Source organism: Phacochoerus africanus, chromosome 13 (genome assembly GCF_016906955.1).
Source record: "Phacochoerus africanus isolate WHEZ1 chromosome 13, ROS_Pafr_v1, whole genome shotgun sequence".
In the NCBI taxonomy this organism is placed as follows: domain Eukaryota; kingdom Metazoa; phylum Chordata; class Mammalia; order Artiodactyla; family Suidae; genus Phacochoerus; species Phacochoerus africanus.
In genome coordinates this window covers 64,988,162-65,010,400 of record NC_062556.1, presented here as the reverse complement: position 1 = coordinate 65,010,400, position 22,239 = coordinate 64,988,162, and the positions used below count along the sequence as shown (strand labels likewise).

General features: G+C 38.0%; 1 protein-coding gene across 1 annotated transcript in view; it reads left to right on the top strand.

The window, feature by feature from the left end:
* The window catches only part of UGGT2 (UDP-glucose glycoprotein glucosyltransferase 2), a 168,632-nt gene that overhangs the window by 85,551 nt on the left and 60,842 nt on the right, over nt 1-22,239 (top strand). Inside the window, exons 21-24 of the mRNA XM_047756237.1 lie at nt 3,471-3,677; nt 7,672-7,803; nt 12,894-13,018; nt 20,024-20,119. Coding sequence (XP_047612193.1) covers nt 3,471-3,677; nt 7,672-7,803; nt 12,894-13,018; nt 20,024-20,119 — 560 coding nt within the window. The remainder of the gene's footprint in view (nt 1-3,470; nt 3,678-7,671; nt 7,804-12,893; nt 13,019-20,023; nt 20,120-22,239) is intronic.

Sequence of the window (22,239 nt, the reverse complement as noted above, 5' to 3'; positions counted from 1 at the left end):
TTTTACATAACATTCGTTGCCTGGAGAATCATATAAAAACAGGCCCCAGATGGAATTTCACCACCAGGCTGTAATTTGCTGACTCCTGATCAAGTTCATAAATTGAATTTTCTGTGATAGCTGTTCTTATTTTTATTCTTTCTGCTATTGTTTTGAATCTCTTTTATTTTCGTTTCATATCAGCCAGCTCGTTTTTAATTTCTCCCTCTTACTGGAGCCTCTCCTATGGCTTCCTGGGTCTCTCTTTTGGAGTCCATGTTTAATATTCATTGCTATACAGAATTTAAAAGACTACTGAGTACTTACATACCTAACAGCTAGAGCTTATAAATGTTAATATCCTGCTGTATTTGTTTTACATACTTATCTATCGGGGAGTAGGGGCAGGCATGGTCTATATCATTTTAAAGTAAGTTGTAGAATTCAGCATATACCTTCCTTTAGTACTTCAACATGCATTTCCCGAGAGTAAAGATATTCTACATGACTATAATACCATTATCACATTGTTAGTACCAGGTCTGTATTAAATTTTCCCTTATTGTTCCCACAAATAGGTCTTTTCTTTTTTTCAGACCTGACTCCAAATAAGCTTCCCGCAGTGCATTTCATTTCACATTTCACTAGCTTCTTTTACTGTAAAATAGTCCTATCCTCATTTTTTCCCACTGGCTTTTTTTTTTCCCCCCAAGCTACTTGCTTTGTAGAAAAATCCCTCATTCTGAATTTCAGTGATTATTTCCCTGTAATATTTTAAACGTGTCCTTCCTCTGTACTGGGAATTCTAATTGGTTTCAGCTTAAATATGTTCTGGCAGCAAGACTTCATGGATGCTGCTGTATCCCGCATGTGCATGTTTTGAGCCTCTCCTTATGGCCTTGTTGCTAAAGCACACATCTGTCAGGCTGGCTCACTATACATTTAAAGCATAACCTGACAGTAGCCAAATCTCTATCTTGTAAATATGTTTCCTCCTTTTTCAAATAGGAGTTAATCTACCAAGGAATGTTCTTATGCCATGTGAGTATCCTGTCACCCACAATCTTGAACCTAATGCTTTTAGGATCTATTGTTGATGCTTGCTTAAATCATTATTTGATTTTTAGTTGCAAAAGAGAGATTATCCTTCATTTATTAGCTAGTATTTTTCTGATATGGATGACATGAAATACGATGAAATAAAATTCTTCCTAAAATTTTTTTTGGCTGTACCCATGGCATGTAGAGGTTCCTGGGCCAGGGGAAAACCTGTACCATGGCAATGACAATGCTAGATCCTTAGCCTCTGGGCCACTGGGGAACTCTCCTACACTTTTTTTTTTTTTTAAGATGCTAAAGTGTCCCTGTTTGGCTAATAAACCCCTTTAAGCTGACTCCTGTGACCCTTTTCTGAGAACTTTTTTTGATTTCTGTGTTAATATGTCCTTTCTCACCTTGTGTTCTTGTCTAGACCTGCACTCTTCCATTTGTCTAAAGCGTTCTAACTTGTCTAGTGGGAAATGGTGTGTAGAAATCCAGATCTGGGCAGTAAGAGCTCATTGTGATCAGAGTGCCATTGCTTCCAGGCCATTTCAATAGCCAGAGTATAATCTATGTTTTCTCTAAATTTTTCCCCTCTTGAAAAGCATTTCATCTTGGAGGATAGACTGAAAGTATGTAAAGCAGAACTTGACAAAACTTCACTGAGAAACAGACAAAACCATGACTCATAATACAAAATTGTAGCATACCTTTCTCAGTAGCAAATAAAATGGATACATAGAAAATCAGTAAAGACACATAGAACATTTGAATGATAAAATCATCAAACTTGACCTAATGGATATGGATAGAAAAGTACATATTGTGTTCCTGCAAACATACAAAGTATATGTTCTTGCAAAGCACAAATGTAACATTTTGAAGACACTTGTGGATGCTGAGATATAAAGCAAATCTCATAAAATTTTCAAGGATTGAACTCATACAAAGTACAGTTGACTCTTGAACAATACAGGAGTTAGGGATACTGTCCCTCTGAGCAGTGAAAATCCACATGTAACTTACAGTTGATCTTCTGTATACACAATTCCTCCATATTCATATCTTCATCAGCCAGTTCAACCAATCACAGATCATGTAACACTATAGCATTTACTGCTGAAAAAATTTGTGTAAGTAGACCCATGCTGTTCAAACCCATGTTGTTGAAAGGTCAGGTGTATCTTATCACAGTGTAGTTAGGTTAGAAATCAGTCACCAAAAGAAAACTGGAGCATCTCTGGATATTTGGATATTAAGAAACGTTTCTGTGTAAGCTGTTGGTACAAAAATGCACTTTTGGAAATATATATATATATTTTTTGTCTTTTTGCTATTTCTTTGGGCTGTTCCCACAGCATATGGAGGTTCCCAGGCTAGGGGTCCAGTTGGAGCTGTAGCCGCCAGCCTACGCCAGAGCCACGGCAACGCAGGATCCGAGCCGCGTCTGCAACCTACACCACAGCTCACGGCAACACCGGATCCTTAACCCACTGAGCGAGAGCAGGGACCGAACCCGCAACCTCATGGTTCCTAGTCGGATTCGTTAACTACTGCGCCATGACGAGAACTCCTGAAAATATTTGTAAGGAGTTCCCATTGTGGTGTAGTGGAAACGAATATGTAGTGGAAAATATTTTCAGGAGTTCCCGTCATGGCGCAGTGGTTAACGAATCCGACTAGGAACTATGAGCTTGAGGGTTCAATCTCTGGCCTCGCTCAGTGGGTTAAGGATCCGGTGTTGCCCTGAGCTGTGGTGTAGGTTGTATTCATTACTTTTTTTCCTTATCTTTATCTTACCTTTTCCTTTACTTTCTTTGATGAAATCTTAAGTCGCTGTTTTTAAATATTAAGATTTGTGCTTAGATAACTGATTTTTTAGCCTTTCTTTTTTCAGACATACATAAAACAGTTTTAGTTGTTATCGCTCAAGTTTTAATGTCATTCAATGAATAATGCAATTCATTTCAAAAATTTTTATTAAATGTTTAATAATGCAAGCACAGATGATAAACTATAAAGAAAAACAAGACTGTTATTACTGTAAGTAACAGCATGGTGGTTGTCTTTAGGAAAGCGAGAAGATGCAGCCATTGCCAGGGAATATCAAAGTTGTGTAGGTTGCTGTGGGTTCTATTTCTTGACTCAGGTGATAGTTTCATGAGTTAATTCTCTGAGCTCTGTAGTTTTTTTTTTTTGTGCATTTTTATGTGTGTTATTTCACACACAGAAGAGGCTAAAAGATTCATTATGCAGGAAGGGGAGCAATTAGGATTACTAAAATGACCATAGGCTATTTCCTAGGTATGCCACATTCAGTCCAGTCAACAGAAGGACTTTAACACTGAAAGATGCTATATGGTAAAGCGAACAAACTTGATTGGAAACAAGGAAGCTCAATTGTAAAAGGATATGTAAGACAGTGATCTTTTTCTATAAATGTTTTGCAGGAAACAAGTGTTTATAGTCGGTTGGGGATTATTTATAATCCTACATCCAAAATAGATGAAGAGAGCACAGCTATTTCTAGAGGAATTCTGGCAGCTTTTCTTACACAGAGAAACAACTTTTTGAGAAACTTTCTCATGAAACTGACAGAGGAAGAAACTGCTACAGCTGTTTACTCTGGAGCTAAAATTAAAACGTTCCTTACTGAGGTCAGTAGATATTTGTTTGAAATAATAATAATATCTGTTGCATATTTTAAAAGTATAAATCAGTGTGCTTGGAGCTATCATGTTACCCAAAAAAATCAATAAATATAATCAAATAGAGATAATTAACTTTACAGTGGGAAAACATCAATGTTAAATGATACAGGCTTTGCATAGAGGCACTTAACAAATCAAATTTCATGTATCTCAACTACTATATTATCCTTAAAGTTGATGGCATTCTAGTTAGGATATGTAAAGAATTGGGAGTTAAAAGATTATATAAATAATCCTCAGGTATTTCATCGAAGAGGTCTAGTACAGGGGAAATTCTAAAGATAGAAGCTGATCCTCTAGAAGAAAGATTCACTAATCCATTCAAAAAATTTATTGCTTGTCTACCAGACAATGGAGATAATATTTTTGCACAGGGCAGGTGGAGTCCCTCTTCTTGTGAAGCTTTACATTGTAGCAGGAAAGACAAGGTAAGCAGTATTGGAAAGATACAAAGAAATAGAAGAAAGTAGACAGTTTGAGAGATGCTCTTTTATGTGAAGTGGTCAAGGGAAGGCATCTCTAAAGAACTGATATTTGATCAGAGTTCTGAACGAAATGAGAAATCAAGCCATGAAAACTTCTGTAAGAAGAATATTCCAAGTTCAGGAACATAGCAGGTCTAAAGGCCCGACACAAACAGTCTTGAAAGGTTTGAGGTACAGGTAGAAGGTTGATATGACCAAGATAGTGATGTGGAGAGCAGAAGGAGATGAGATCAGAAAGATAACCCCAGGTATTTCAAGCACTCATGGGCCCTGGTAAGGAATTGAAATTTTTTCTGAGTATAACAGAAAGTCATTGAGGACTCTGGAGAGGTAAATAATCTTTAAAAAGATGACTCTAGATGCCATATGAAGATCTGATAGCAAGTAGACAAGAGTGGGAATAGGATGAATGGTTAGAATGCTGTAATCTCAGCAAGAAATAATGGTGTTTTGGACTAGGTAGTAGTGGTAGACATGGTGAGATGTTTGATACATAAAATTTGTTACAACTATAGTCAACAGGGTTAGCTGACAATTGTGTATGATGTATGAAAGTAATACTCTAGAATTTTGGCTTGAACAGCTAGAATCGTGAGGTCTTTTTGTTTTTTTTGAGATGGGGTAATCTACATGAAGAGATGATTTGGACACATTGGTGATCAAAAGTTAAGCTTTGTATGTGTTAAGTTGGAGATGCCTGTTAGACAGTCAGGTGGAGATGTTGAGCTAACGATTGAGTAAAAAACTGTAGAAATCAATGGAGGATGTAAAGTTTTGGTTAGTTAAGTTTTTTTTTCTTTTGAGTCAGTCAGTTTGAGGGTCATCAATATTACCTATAAATTAAAGCCAAGAAACTGGATGAAATACCTTGGAAATGAGTGGGAGCAGGGGGTTGGAGAACAGAGCCCTGGAACATTCCAGCCTGCAAAAGAACACAAGAAAAGGATGGTCCAATAAAGAGGAAGATGGAACAAACCATGAGTTAGGAAGATAACCAGGAGTGTGATGTCCTGGAAGCCAAGCAGGGAAAGTCTCTCAAGGAGGACATGGTCAACTGTACCAGATGTCCTGAAATTAGACTTGAAAAAGGACCATTTTGTTTGGTGAGATGGTCATTGGTGACTTTGATAAGAACAGTTTCAGTGAGGTAGTAGGTATGAAAGTGAACTAGATTGAAGAGAGAATGGAAAATCAGGAAATAGATACAGCAGGTATAGGTAGCTTTGTAAAGGAATTGTCCTGAATGGGGAACAGAGCAATATTCTGTATCTAAAATAGGACTTGAGGTGAAGGAAGAATTTCTAGATGTCACTTTTTTGTATGCCAATGGAAACTCCATCTAAGAAAATGAGAAAGGATGGTATAGAGAGAAGGACACAGAGCAGGAGCACAGTTCTTGAGTAGATCAGAGGTGCTGGGGTCCAATGCACAAGTTGTAATATTGGCTTAAGAACAGGGTAGATTTATTTGGTGGTTGAGGACGAATACTTCTGACTGATTTCGTTTTCAAAGGAAAGTCATTAGTTAAGTATTATAATGGGGGTAGGAGGTATTAAAGATTTGAGGGAAGAGAGTTGAGAAAATGTCAATTTTTTTTTTTCTATTCTGAGGGTGAGAAAGTGGATTAAAAACATTAGTATGAGAAGATTTCTGAGGGCCTACTTGGGTTATTGACCATAAATTGAAAGTGAGATCAACATCAGCTACACATTTTTCTCCAGCTATCTTAACACTGTTTGGATCCAGTTGCAGAGTAAGCAGTGTTGTGTTTAACCACAGTTGAGATTTTGCCAGGTGAAAATGACTGAGGGGAAGCATTCAAGGGAGCTGAGCATGGGATATTTTTTTGTTACAGTACAGGGCTTGGGGTATAATTTGGTTAGGAGGAAATGGTGATGTGGAAAGTATGATGGGCAATAAGTAAGTCATAGGGTCAGTGGACTAAAGGGTTGAGTGATGGTTGGTCTTGTGACACCGAGCTGCATGAGCTGGAAGGTCAGAAGCTTGTAGTCAGAGAGAGATTGACTAAGATAAAGACTTTGGAAGACTGAGCGAGGGCTGCACTGTCTGATCCTATAGCCACTGGCTTCGTGTGGCTATTTTATTTTTTATTTTTATTTTTAAAATTTATTTATCTTTATCTTTTTAGGCTTGCACCTGCTGCATATGGAGATTCCCAGGCTAGGGGTCAAATTGGAGCTGTAGCCATTGGCCTACAACACAGCCACAGCAATGAGTGATCCAAGCTGCATCTGCGACCTTACACCACACCTCACAGCGACGCCGGATGCTGAACCCACTGAATGAGGCCACAGATTGAACCTGCATCCTCAGGGATGCTAGTCAGATTTGTTTCCACTGAGCCATGATGGGAACCACTGTGTAAACTTAAATTAAAATTCAATTAAATTTTAAATTCAATTTTTCAGTCATATTAGCCACATTTCAAGTGCTCAGTACTCATCTGTGGCTGTGGCTATCATATTAGATAGTGCAAGGGAACATTTCTGACATTGCAGGAGTACCCAGGAACTTATTAAAAATTTAGAATTTAAGGCCCACCCTGGATCTACTGAAGTAGAATCTATACTTTAACAAGGCACCCAGGTGATTTGTATGCATATTAAAGTTTGATACATACTGAGATGGAGAAAGCCTTAATAGAAAGGTTTTAGTTTCTGTGAATATCCATATTTTTTTACTCTAATCAAAAATCACTCTTATATTTCAGATTTTTGGTTTTTTTTTTTTTTAGGGGCACACCTGCAGCATATGAAAGTTCACAGGCTAGGGGTTGAATCGGAGCTGCAGCTGCTGGCCTACGCCACAGCCACAGCAAGGTGGGATCTGAGTTGCATGTGTGACCTACACCACAACTCAGGGAAACACTGGATCCTTAACCCATTGAGCAAGACCAGAAATTGAACCTGCATCCTCATGGATACCAGTTATATTTGTTACCGTTGAGCACGACAGGAACTCCTATATTTCAGAATTTAAATGCTCTATTATTAAATTGGTTTTGTGGAATTGGCATTATGGAATCAGATAAAGTATTTCTATTTTAAACACTTTTTTCTTGAGCACACCAAGATACTGAGTTTAGAATTTAATAAAGATTATATTTCATTTATTTAATGTTAAATTTTATTTAAATTGATGTTCCCTAGTATTTTACTAATCACTAATCCACCCAAAATTCTTGATGAATATCAAACTGTATCTCCTTGTAACAAGATTTACAAATATTATAATTGCCTTGTCAAAGAAATATTCTTTTTCTTGGTCTTGGAAGAAAAGGTATTTTTAAAATTATAAGTTAAAATAATTTTAAGTTTTATACTAATACATTAAAGACTTAAAATTATTTCATGTATTTGCTAATACATTAAAGACTACGTTAAAATTATTTCATGTATTTACTGTTTTCTTATTTTATCATTCTTCTGCTTTAGGGGATGGATAAAAATGCTTTTGAGAAAAAATATAATACCATTGGAGTGAATATTTTTCGAACTCACCAGTTGTTCTGTCAAGAGGTACTTAAATTGAATCCTGGAGAAATAGGTGTTGTCAGCAATGGGAAAGTAAGTAGAAAAAGCAGTGGCTCACTTTTCTCAGTGCCTCCTTGATACAGGGGTCTCAAACATTTTTCTCTTGTGTCATACCTGATGCAAAACACAAAGGATGGCTCTCCTATGCTAGACATGCCAGACAGGTCTCCACTCAAATTAAATGGCCGCTGAGATGGCCAGTTCATGCCACACCATCTGTTTCTTCACCCCTCCCCCCATTAATGATAACATTGAATGCGAATGCGGATGTTCTTGTGGGGATAGCTTTTATTTTGTTCTAATATACTGTCAGAACAAACAATTTGGTACACATTACATGGTAATTGAGAACAACTGTGGTAGTAGGTATAGAAGGTACATTTTGACATTTTTTTCTTGTAGCTTTTATCTACAGTCAATTATATTTAATAACAGTACTTTTGTAGGTGTTGAAGTATGAAGTAGTGTTTATTAATAAAATCTTTTAAAGTCTATAGGAAAAATCACTCTTACTCCCACTATCCTAATAAAATTATTAATAGTTTATTGTTTTATTATTTTTACTATGTTTTACACCCTCTTTTCTCCCTTACACGGCTATTTCTGTTTTTTTTTTTTAATGCTTAATTGTAATGCTATTATGTATAGGTAATCTTACATCACACATTTTGCTCTTAATAGATCATAAACATTTTTATAATTAGGGGCTTTTATAGATAACATACAAAATTAATAGATGATAGCTATTACTATTTTTAGTATGATAGTCTGGTTTTCCTCAGAACTATTTAAGTTTTAAAGAAGTAAATTTGGTGCTTAGGTTTATTAAGAAATCAACCAATGCAATGTGTTTGACATGTCTCTACTTGAGCCTCAAATTATATTTCCCTAAATTGTCTTCAAAGCTCTAATGTTTTCTTTGTTTTCTACATTTTTATAAGCTCTGTTCATCTGCTTGTTTCATTCCCACATTATCATTCCCTTAAAATTATGCTTATTTGTTCTGTCTTTTCTGAATCTGTAAATAATAGGAATTGGAGAATAGTGAGAGACTCATACCTTTAAGCACCCACAAATCAGATATTTCTGCTTCACTGTAATAGTTCTGAGGCTAATTGTGTACTCCTAAAGGCAGTTAGACTCAGGTTTATCCGTGTACGGTGCTATTTTAAAATTGGTGGCAACAGTTGCCGTTTATTATTTCAGTGATATAAAGTACTAGTGAATTTTGTTAGTGAGCTATGTGAAAGTCCAGGAATGTCTTTGCTTTTCCTCTTTAACAGTTGCTTTGGGAAGAAGTATAGCTTTTTAGAACAGTTTTTAAGTATATGGCTACCTTTGGCTCTGTCAGGCATTATAAAGGATAAAAGGAAAAAATTACAACCTACTCTGTCTAGACCTTTTAGTTATACATTATGGAAAAGCCATCCTCTAAGTTTTCTTTGTCATTGTTTAATTCAGATATTGTTATCATATTAGTGATAACAAATATTATTGTTATGTTCAACTTATTTCTCTTAGGACTACATTTTCTTTGAAATTGACAAAACATTTAGATATAATTTTGCATCTGCCATGAACCAGTCTTCTTGATTCTGAGAGCATAGTAGTGAGCAAACATATTTTCATAGAGTTTACGTTTTGGTGTCAGGGACTGAAACAAATAGTATCCTTACTGATAAAGTATCATATGGACACAGAACCAAAGAAGGTGAGGGAATAAGCCGTGTTGAACATCTGAAAGAGGAATATTCTGGGTAGAGGGAACAGTGAGTGCAAACTTCCCGAGATGAGCTCCCATCTGTGTGTCCTAGGAATAGCAGGTGTGAAGAGAACTGTCAAGAGAGAAGTGGCTGGGGCCGGATCATGTAGGGTTTTACTCTGAATGAGTTGAAAAGCTAGAGATAGATATTAAGTCACATTACAGTGTCTTTTTGTGTTGACTAGTAGAAATTTGTAATTTCAATCATCTTTTAATTTGTAGGACTGTGGTTTGAATAGAAAAGTGTAATATATCTGAAAATAAGTACTGTGGTTTATGAACTATAATGTAATACTTAGCTTATTACCCTGAGAGTAATGCTGTAATACTAACAATGTGAACAATCATAACAATTGTAACAGATAGTTATAATTCTGAACCAGATAATTTAATGCTTGAAATAATTCTGATATTTTTACAATCTATCTTCATTCTGAACTTGTCCAAATGTTTACTTTAGAAATGAAACATATTCAAAGTTAAAATTGTTTATAAATGATCAAAACTGAAATACAATGATAGTCTCATACTTTATTGCTGATATGCTAAGAAAAATTTAAAATCTATTTTTTTAATATTAAATAAAACCCTAAACAGTGCTGCTGCTACAATTATATTTGTTTTTATCACACTCCATATTTACAAATTGCTGAAAGCGTGGTGTAGCAGAGGGTTGGGAAATAAGCAAGGCCTTTTTTTTTTTTTTAAATAAATCTGGATTCAAATTCCATTTGTACCATTAATTAAAAGAAACTTGGAGGATTGCTGCTGTGGCACAGCAGGTTAATAATCCCAGGTCACTGCAGAGATGTGGGTTCAATCCCCAGCCCGGCACAGTAGTTTAAAAGATCCAGCATTGCTGCAGCTGTAGCTCAGATTCATTCTCTGACCCAGGAACTTCCATATGCCACAGGGTGTGACTGTAAAAAGTAATAATAATAAATAAAACTTGATTTCTTTATTTGGACAGTGGAAAAGGTAATAGTCTGTTTTACAAATTTGTCAGAGAAATTAAATATATTTTTAAACATAGAGCACATGGAACAGCTGCAGACAGTAAATTTTCAGTAAATATTAACTTCTGTTTTGTCTTTAAATATTTGAAGGATCTCATGGGAAACACTGGGTACATTTGTAGACATGATTTGTGTTAAATTCATTTAGAGTCAGTATAGAATCAAGGCCAGTTAATCAAACTTATGTGAGTGGAGATTTTTAGCTCAGTATGTGAGTGATCATTCTTACAGAGTTTTTAAAATTTTAGTGATCTGTCAAGGTGATGCATTCCTGTAAATGCAGTTATTCTGTATGATTGAAAAATCACATTACCAAAATATCATAAAGAAGATTTAACCCCAGATAGGTTTTATTGTACTATTATGTGATTTCAAGTTTAGTGTTCCATTTCCCAACTTGACCGTGATGTGATTTTATACGATTTAAGTTGCTTTATTCCACAAACATTATATTCGGCTTAAAGTAGAATAGCTAAGACATGGAAGAATCAAGTTTCTCCTAGCCATGTGACCCTGAACTTGCATAGGTGAAATACAGCCAGTTGTCTGGTGAATTTGATCAGTAAAAATGCCTAATCTTGTTAATTCCTTAGGAAAATAATTTGAGATTTTATTTCCTTGTTCTGAGTTAGTAACAAAACTACTCAGGTCATTAGAGGTGGTATAAAAAACATTCAGGAGTTCCCGTCGTGGCGCAGTGGTTAACGAATCCGACTAGGAACCATGAGGTTGCGGGTTCGGTCCCTGCCCTTGCTCAGTGGGTTAACGATCCGGCGTTGCCGTGAGCTGTGGTGTAGGTTGCAGATGCGGCTCGGATCCCGCGTTGCTGTGGCTCTGGCATAGGCCGGTGGCTACAGCTCCGATTCAACCCCTAGCCTGGGAACCTCCATATGCCCGGGGAGCGGCCCAAAGAAATAGCAAAAAGACAAAACAAAACAAAACAAAAAAAAAACATTCAGCTGTTTTCCAGGCCTCTTTTATTCGAAGTCCAGAAAAATATAACATGGGAAGTACTTTGAAAGTTACCTTAAAAATGATAGCAAATCTTAAGGAAATGAAATGTTTGCGTGTGTACTTTTACTATAGCACCCAATTTTGTACTTTTAGGAGCCCAGGTTTTATATTTAAAGCAAAACATGAGATTTATTTAGCTGAATGCCAGCATCCCAGTTAATATTACCACTTTTTTATGGCCACACCCACAACATATGGAAATTTCTGGGCCTGGAATTGAACCTGTGCCTCCACAGCAACCAAAGCCACTGCAGTAGGATTCTTAACCCACTGCGCTGTAGCAGGGACTCCTAACTATTACCTCATTACCTCCTAATTATTAATATACTTCATGAATTTTTATAAAATATTAACTGCAGAAGCATGTAAAGGGGATGTAAGACAATCTCCTGCAACAATGTCATTCTGGTCTTTTGCCAAGGGGGAAGAAAGGTATTCTGGTAGACATGTTTTGTAATTGGTTGTCATTAGGTATAATTGTTGAGTGCATAAGACAGTTCTGCATCAGGGCTTATGTTCATGATATTATGATGATGCATGTTTTAGCTTCCCCGGAAGATGATAATGGTGGTAGAGTTGTGGTGGTTGTGATGGGATCGCCATCCTGAGAAATGCAGTATATGGCAGTTGTTCAGCTTCCGCCCTCTGTACTTACTAGTTTAAAGCTAACCTACATGAACTTTTTGTGCTCCAGACAATTTATAAAACATCAGTTAGATGAAGATTGCTTAGCATTAAGTAATTAGGCATTTGTCTCTTGGTTTTCACTCTTTTATGTCTTGTTTATATATTCCAATCTACATAGTATAGTTTACTACCATTTATGGATGTGTAGGAAAATACTGAAAATAAAAGATTTATGAAAGATAAACACTTTCATAATTTACTTTAGAATCAAAAGCTTTAGGTTTTTGGCCGCATTATGTTCCAAAATAAAACTTTCAGATGGAAATAATATGCTACTTTATTTTGCCACTTTGATTTTGTTGTTTATACAGATTTTTTTTTCGGCCGTGCCCATGGCATGTGGAAGTTCTGGAGCCACTGCAGATCAAACCTGTGACTTGAGACACAGTAGTGACCATGCTGGATCCTTCACTCACTGAGCCACCAGGGAACTCTAGTGCCTCTACAAATATTATTTGAAATATCAAAGTGAGGAAATATTTATGTCTTCTATGTTTCGCAGTGGATTTAGTAAATGGTGGGATTAATAGCCACTATCTGTTAAATCAGTTTTTGCTTAAAGAAATATCTATTTGATAAGGAAATACTTCCCAAGTTGATGTCTTATAAAAGAAACCCAGTAATTCAATTGCTTTTATTTTAAGTTCTTAGGACCTTTAGATGAAAATTTCTATGCAGAAGATTTTTACTTATTGGAAAAGATAACAGCTACTAATTTAATAGATACAATTGAAGACATTGTTGAAACTACGGAAATCGACTCAGAGGAGTAAGTATTTAAAAATTAATTTAATTAAAAATTTAAAAATTAAAAATTAAGAGCAGTTATTTTATAGGCTTTCATATTTTGCATCTGATTTTTTCTAAGATTAGAAAATGTTTCAGATACAAACACAAGATATAATAAAAGACATGTAGAAAATATAAAGAAATAGTAAAAGATATCTGTATGCGCACCACCACCGAACTGTAGATGTTACTGTTTTATTTTCCTTGGACCTGACTCTCTTTGTTCCTTACTCACTTGCCCCATTCTCCTCCCTTCCCAAGAGGTCACCATTTTCCTAAATGTTGTGTGTATAATTCCCATATCTGTGTTTATACTTTTACTTCACATGTAAATATCTATTGTATTTAAAGCCTTGACTTTTTTTTATTAAAGTATGGTTGATTTACTATACTTTTTAAAAAACACTTTTGTTCAATTTCTGTTGTATAGCAAAGTAATCCAGTCACACATATATGTACATTCTTAATTTTTTTCATGCTATCTTCCATCATCTTCCATATCAAGAGATTGGACATAGTACCCATTGTTTATCCATTCCATATGTAACAGTATGCATCTACTAACCCCAACTCCCTGTCCATCCAGCTCCCTCTACTCTCCCCCCGGCAACCACAAGGCTGCTCTCCATGATTGTGATATGTTTCTGTTTTGTAGATAGCCTTGTTTGTGCCATATTTTAGATTCCACATAGAAGTGATATCATAGGGTATTTGTCTTTCTCTTTCTGACTTACTTCACTTAGTATGAGAATGTCTAGTTGCATCCATGTTTCTGCAAATGGCACTATTTTGTCCTTTTTTATGGCTGAGGGGTATTACATTGTACATGTGTACTACATCTTAATCCATTCATCTGTTGATGGACATTTAGATTGTTTTCATGTCTTGGCTATTAGTGCCAAGTGCAGTTAGTGTTGCAGTGGACATAGGGGTGCATGTATCTTTTTAACTTTCATTAGTTTTGTCCAGATATATGCCAAGGAGTGGGATTGTTGAATCATATGACAGTTCTATATTTAGTTTTCTGAGGAACCTCCATACTGTTCTCCAGAGTGGTTGTACCAATTTACATTCCCACCAACAGTGTTAGGAGGGTACCCTTTTCTTCACACCCTCTCTAGCATTTGTTATTTGTTGACTTGTTAAGGATAGCCAATCTGACCAGTGTGAAGTGGTACCTCATTGTAGTTTTAACTTGCATTTCTCTAATTATTAGTGATGTTGAGCATTTTTTCATGTGCCTGCTGGCTAACTGTACATCTTCTTTGGAGAAATGTCTTTTTAGGTCTTTTGCCCATTTTTTGATTGGGTTTTTGGGGGGGTTTTGGTTGTATGAATTATTTGTATATTTTGGAGATTAAGCCCTTGTTGGTTGCATTGATTTGCAAATACTTTCTCTCATTCTGTAGGTTGTCTTTTTCTTGTGTTTGTGGTTTATTTTGTTGTGCAAAACCTCCAAGTTTGGTTAGGTCCCATTTGTATAAATATCATTTGAGTATAATTGTTCCATTGTGTCATTTGGGATCTCTGTTGCCTTATTGATTTTCTGTCTCAAAGATCTGTCTATTGATGTGAGATCTGTTAGCATCTCCTACTGTTACTGTATTTCCTTCCACCAGTCTCTCCTTTTATGTCTGTTAGTATTTGTTTTATGCATTTGGGGGTTCCTATATTGGGGGCATATATATTGACCAGTGTAATATCCTCTTCTTGAATTGATCTTTTATCTTGAATAGTGTCCTTCTTCATCTTTCTTTATAGCCTTTGTTTTAAAGTCTGTTTTGTCCGATATGATTATTGCAGCTCTATCCTTCTTATCATTTCCATCCACATGAAATATCTTTTTCCGTTCCCTCACTTGCAGTCTCGTGTGTCCTTTGCCCTAAGGTAGGTCTCTTTTAGGCAGCGTATTTCAGGCCTTTGTTTTTTTATGCAGCCTGCCACTCTGTGTCTTTTGATTGGAGCATTCAGCCCATTGACATTTAAGGTAATTATTGATACATCTGTATTTATTTCCATTTTAAACCTCTTTTCCAGTTTTTTCTGTTTCTTCTTTGTTCCTTTCTCTTTTTTTGGTTTGATGATTTCCTATTATGCTTGTGTCCTCTTCTTTGCAGTTTTTGTGAATCTCTTGGTCGTTTTTTTTGTTTGTTTTTTGACTTGTGGTTTCCCTGTTTTGTGAGTATTTTAACTACTTCATATATCTGCTTGCTTTGGACTGATAGTCATATAGACTCAAACACTAAAAAAAGAGTCCAGATTTTCTTATTCTCCTTCCCCACATTTTATTATTTCGATGTCCTTTTTTACATCTTCATGTTTATCCTTTTGCTGGTCTGTGTGTTTATCACCACTTTCACAAATATGTGTTTTTTTCCCCTTTTTAATCTGTATACTGGTTTATTTAAGTGATTATTGTCCAGTTGTGATTTCTTCCATCCTATATCTTCTTATTTCTTTCCTATTTGGAGGAAACCTTTCAATGTTTCTTTTAAGGTAGATTTAGTATTGCTGTATTTTTTTAGTTTTTGCTTGTCTGAGTAATTCTTTATTTTTCCTTCTATTTTAAATGATAATGTTACTGGATAGAATATTCCAAGTTGGAAATGACTCCTTTTAGAATTTTGACTATATGTTGCCATTCCCTTCTGGCCTACAGTATTTCTGTAGAGAAAGCAGCTATTAACCTTATGGGGATTCCCTCGTATGTACTCTTTTTTTTTTTTTTTTCTTGCTGCCTTTAGAATCCTCTCCTTATCTTTAACTTTTTCCATTTGTATTATAATGTGTTTTGCTGTAGATTTGTTTGGGTTTATCTTCTCAGGAACTCTCTTTGCTTTCTGTATCTGGATATCTGTTTCCTTCTTTAGATTTTGGGTGTTTTCAGCCATAATTTCTTCAGATATATTTTCAATACCCTTTTCTCTTTCTTCTCCTGAGATTCCTATTATGCACAAATTGGCCTGCTTTATATTATCATATAGATCTCTTATATTGCTTTATTTTTTTCTTCATTTGGTTTCTGTCTGCTGTCCAGATTGGATGACTTCCATTGGTCTCTGTCTTCCAAGTCACTTATTTGTTCCTCTGTGTTATTCATTCTGCTATTCATTGCCTTTAGCTTAGCTTTTGTCTGGGCAAATGAATTTTCCAATTTTTATTGGCTCCTCCTTATAGTTTCTAGTTCCTTTTTCAGTACTCTGCATTACTCTTGAGATCCGCTATTAATTCCTTCAGTATTTTCATTACCTTCTTTTTGGACGCAGTGTCTGTTAGATGAAGAGGTCCTTTTCATTCCTTGCTCCTTCAGGGGAATTCTCCCGTTCTTTTAACTGGGAATGGTTCCTGTGCTTCTTCATTTTGCTTGTATTTTTCTTACTTTGTGAGTTCAGGGGAAACAATTATTTACTGTAGTCTTGGAGGGCTATATATGGGAGCATCCCTGGGTAGCATGTCTAGGTTTACTATTTTTTTGGTGTGAGGGCTGCTTTTGGTTTGGATACTTGCTGTCTGTGTGTGTGAAGGCCATTATCGTCTTGTTAAGGGGATAATGTATGCAGGTGCACAGCTGGAGCGTGCTTCCAGGCACTTGGCAGTGGCAGTGACCCGCAGGCAGGCAGGTTCGGTGGGCAGTACCTGGTTGCAGGGCCCTCAACAGTGGCAGCGACCTCCAGAGAGGCGAAGATGGCACCCAGTCATATGCCCCTCAGCAGTGGCAACAGTTGGGAGCATGCATTCCCAGGGAGGTGGGGCAAAAGTCGGTGCCTCATTAGAGGACTCTCTGCAGCAGTTTCAGTCCCCTGGGGTGGTGGGGCTGGCAGTGGCAGCTGCACTCATCTTTGGAGCCTGAAATGAGTGCAGCAGATTGCACCTGCCCCATAGCCCACATAAGAGGTGCCCTGCCACCTGAGAGCCCACACCCTCCTGCGGAGAGAGAAGTTCCTATAGCAGTCCCACCCCCCCTCACCTCATATTCCGCAGCAGTGGCACCTCGCTTCTCTTACAAGCCCAGACCTTCCTCCCGCACTCCCTCGGCTGTGGCACCCACTCTGTCACCTCCTTGAGGACCCTAGTCTTCTCTCTGGGACTGACCTTCAAGGCCTAAGCCTCAGCACCCAGCCCCTGCCCGAGTGTTTCAGGCTGGGTGCACCCAGGGCCGTGGTATTGATGGGTCTCTGTGGCTCTCTCTGCTTTGTCTCCTCAGTTCATCTGTTGAGCTTTTCTTTGAGGCTTTGAGGTGCCTCCTCTATCTTGGTGCATCTCCCACCAATCCAGGGCCCTCCCAGTGTTTGGATTTCTCTCCTCTTTCACACCTCCCTCTGAAGAGTGCTGGTCTTGTCCTGACTCCTTTTTCTCTCTTCTCTCTCTCTTCTTCCCTCTTTTGTCCTACGCAGTTATGTGGAGGTTTTCTTACCTTATTGAAAGTCTGAGGTCTTCTTCCGGCATTCGGTAGAATCATGCAGCATTCTGTGTGAATCATTCAATGTGAATTTTTTTTTTTTTATGAATTTTTGGGAGAACAAGAGCTCCACTTCCTACTTCCCCCTCTCCTCAGCCCCCCACAGTTATTTTGAAGTGGAATAAAACTAAAGAAAACTTTTAAAAACCATTGAAGTTAAAAATTTTAATTATGTAATTTAGGTCTAGCATATATTGAAAAGCATATAATTCAGTAATTTGTCATTTTTTATAAATATAATGGTAACATTTCATGTGAGATGTTGAGTCAAAAATATTACAGTGTTAAGTAGTTTTCAGAATCTTAGCCACCTTAACACTGCATTTCAAGCAAAAACCACCAGAAGAACAAAATTAAAACGCTAAGCTCTAACATTGTCTCCTCTAATTGCCTTAAGTTGCTATATGCACATGAATAACGCTAAATGAGTTGTATTGTGATTAGATAAATAGTCACTTAAATCTGAACATATTTAAAGATATACATTCTAATCATGATTTTTCAAGAGTGAGTTAACCAGGAAGAACCCTCAATGCCAGAAACAGAATCCTTGGAACCATTACCCATAGGAGCCATAAGATCTGTTCCTCTTGGAGTTCCCGTCGTGGCGCAGTGGTTAACAAATCCGACTAGGAACCATGAGGTTGTGGGTTCGGTCCCTGCCCTTGCTCAGTGGGTTAAGGATCCGGCGTTGCCGTGAGCTGTGGTGTAGGTCACAGATGCGGCTCGGATCCCGTGTTGCTGTGGCTCTGGTGTAGGCCAGGGGCTACAGCTCCGATTCGACCCCTAGCCTGGGAACCTCCATATGCCGCAGGAGCGGCCCAAAGAAATAGCAAAAAGCCAAAAAGCCAAAAAAAAAAAAAAAAAAAGATCTGTTCCTCTTGTGGAATGGTTACAGCTTGTCCTGTTCTAAGAGATAGCTCCAAGTCATAAGTCTCCACTGCTGAGTTTCTAGTGCCCCTTCCCCTCTCTAGTTCAAAGTATTTTTCAAAAAGAAAAAATTGACCTGGATAGCTGAATAGTCAGCAGAGATTCTAAGAAAAGTCTGGTGCCTCAAAGATTTTCCTTTTCTCATCTCCCTCTCCCTAGCATGCAACTTAGGCAGTCAGCCCATTTGAAGAAGCATGGGGGGCATGTTTGATCATAAATATTTCCTCTGTTGCACCTATAATTTTACGTCTTAGAGACCGTGTAGCTAATAAACACCTTTAGGAAAGTTCAGGAGTTCCCGTCATGGCTCAGTAGTTAGCGAACCCAAGTAGTATCCATGAGGATGCGGGTTCAGTCCCTGGCCTCTCTCAGTGGGTTAAGGATCCAGTTGCTGTGAGCTGTGGTGTATGTCACAGATGCGACTCAGATCCTGTGTGGCTGCAGCTGTGGTGTGAGCTGGCAGCTGTAGCGCCGATTCAAACCCTAGCCTGGGAACTTCCGTATGCTGTGGGTGCGGCCCTAAAAAGACCAAAAAGTAAAGAGACAAGAAAGTTTAGGAATAGATTATGGTTTTGGTTAATTCATTTATTTTATGTTTATTAAGTGGGCATTAAATGCAAGCTTGTGAAAGATATGGTAGGTATTACAAATAGAAAAAATATGCAGTTTACAAGATGTATAGTCCAGCAAAAGATATAGTAGAGAGATACTGACAGGGTTCTCAACCACTCTCAATCTAAATTTTTTTTTATAAAATGAAGATACCTGTCTTTTCTCCCTCCCTCTTTCTTTCTTCCTTCCCCTGCCCTCCCGTCCCTTTCCCTCCCCTGTCTCACCTCCTTCCCTTCCCCTCCCTTTCCCTTCCCCTTTCCCTTTTCAGACAAATTGCAACCACAGAAATCTGAGCTTCTTAAGTATATTAAAAATTCTTTGAGGAGTTCCCGTGGTGGCGCAGTGGTTAACAAATCCGACCAGGAACCATGAGGTTGTGGGTTCGGTCCCTGCCCTTGCTCAGTGGGTTAAGGATCTGGCTTTGCCGTGAGCTGTGGTGTAGGTTGCAGACGTGGCTCGGATCCTGCGTTGCTGTGGCTCTGGCGTAGGCCGGTGGCTACAGCTCCGATTCGACCCCTAGCCTGGGAACCTCCATGTGCCGCGGGAGCGGCCCAAGAAATAGCAAAAAAAACAACAATAACAACAACAAAAAAGACAAAAGACAAAAAAAAATTCTTTGAAAGTGGATATCCTCTCATTTACTTTTTGTTCTTTTTTTTTCCTATGTGGGCCTCAACCCTTGGGTACATAACCAGCACTAAGCAAATATTGACTTAAATTAAATGATTCTCTGTATTCTTATAGACACTAGTGGGAACACTACTTTTGTGTTTAAATATCATACCAATGATAAAAAAAAGTAGAACAACCTAAAAGCAGTCATCTTACTTTGACAAATTCTTCAGGTTTGGAAGAAAGGGCATTTACTAGTTTGTCTGTTGGAGATAGTTTACATTACATTCTCTTTTCTCAAGACGTTGTGACATGCAATACAGACTTATCTTTTCCCCAGAAACTCATTCATTGTTTATTGTGTTTTTCCAGCTTGAGTGACCTTATTATGAAAATTGATGCCCTTGTTTCCTCTTTGCCTAACTATGCATCTCGGTATGATGTCACATTTCTTAAGGAGAATCACAGGTAAGAAGGTATTTGTGCTGTGTTTTTTCTTTCACTGCATCTTATACTCTAAATGGTTACCATGTATATTCATAATATAGCAAAAGTTGAAGTAGAGTTAAAAGCTGCTGGAAATTAGGGAGTGGGATTACCCCCCCATGACTCAGCAGGTTAAGGACCGACATTGTCTCCCTGGGCATGTGGGTTCAATTCCTGGCCTCACTCAGTATGTTAAGCATTCAGTTTTGCCACAAGCTATGGTGTGGATCACAGATGCAGCTTGAATCTGGTGTTGCTGCGGCTGTGGCATAGGCCAGCAGTTTCAGCTCTGATTCAGCCCCTAGCCTGAGAACTTCCATATGCCACAGGTGTGGCTATAAAAAGAAGAAAAAAAAAAGAATAAGGAAAAAGATCATTTGAAATTTTTGCAGTATAATTATTGTAAATAATAAGATCTTTATATTCTAAAGTGTATAAAAGGCTCAGTTACCGAAGACTGAAGAGTTCTTATTAATAACTTGTGGACAACTACAACAGCAGATCCCAAAATGTGTTCTATGGAACGTTATGGTAGAGATGTCGACAGATTCTGAGGGGAAAACTGTTCTCTAGTCAAGTAAGCTTAGAGAATACCGCATCTTTTGGCGGGGGGGGGGGGGGGGGGGGGGAGTAAGATTTTTTTCATTCTGCATCAACACATTGTCCTTTATAAGATGTAGTTAGAACAAAACAAAAGTAAAGTTCATTTTTGGTTAACTCAACAGTTAACCAAATTTATTTATGGAATACTCTTTGTTAAAAACTCACTGTTTCAGGAAGCTCCCATTGTAAATCAGCGGGTTAAGAACCCAACTAGTATCCGTGTCAATGCGGGTTCGATCCCTGGCCTCGCCCAGTGGGTTGAGGATCCAGCATTGCCGCAAGCTGCGGCATGGGTCACAAATGCAGCTCGGATCTGGCCTTGCTGTGGCTGTGGTGTAGGCCAGCAGCTGTAGCTCCGATTCGACCCCTAGCCTGGGAACCTCCATATGCTGTGAGAGCGGCCCAAGAAAATGCCAAAAAGACAAATAAATAAATAAATAAAATATAGGTGATGATCCCTACCCTTACAGAGGTTTTATGAGAGTCGGGCCTACTGTTTTGATATAGTAGATATTTAAAGCATTGTAGCTATTATGTGTAATTTATTACACAAATAATGAAGTACTTTCCACAACTTGGAAATAAGAGAAATAAGATTGAACTTGAAAGTTAAAATCAGCTCACATTGATCAGGAAGAAATGTAAAAACCTACCTTAAATGTAGTATCTGGGCCAGCAGGACTTAATGATAGTCTGATTGAAGATCTTAATTTATTGAAGAAACAGTGACTCTGTTGGAAGTCTAGGAAAAGTAGAGAGAAACACATTAGCAAAGCTGGGCTGTGTAGGCAGGGTCAGTCAGAGCAGTAGAATCACTGTTATATGTGTATGCAGATATAATGCACTCATACATACATACGTAAGTTCTAGATCCGCACAATCTCCATGTACCTGTAAACACACATACATGTATGGGGTATATGTGTGCATTTGTACATGGGGAGTGTATAGATAAGAATTTGTATGTGCATGTATGAGTGAATGAGTTGTTAGAGGATTTGACCTTATACAGTTGTGGGAACTGGTTAGGCAGTCTCTGTAAGGCTGCTGACTGAGGATGCTGGAACTTGAAGTTCACAGGGCTGGCAATCAGGAAGAGAGGTAGTTGTAAAGAGGGAACATCCAGAGCAAACTAGAACCCCACATCTATGGACTGAAACCTGTCTCACTTCTTGTTCCTCTGACCTGGGTACACAGCGTGTGTCATACAGAAGATGGGAGCATTCTGTCACAAAACTAAACACACATACAGCCGAGGAGTCAGAGAGTAGAGGGGGCGGTCTCAGGGAAGGTAGAACAGGGGCCTTGCGCCGACAGCATAAGCAGAGCAGTAGCAAAGTATTTGAGCTGGACAATGGCTGCTGCCCCCTGCCCTCCAAACACCCTGAGAATCTCTCTGTGGCCGGCTCACCAGAGACGTGAAGAAGGAAAACATCCTTCAGCCTTGCCAACTCTTGTAGGCACTCGACGATGGGAACTATGGAATTCTGATTCATAGA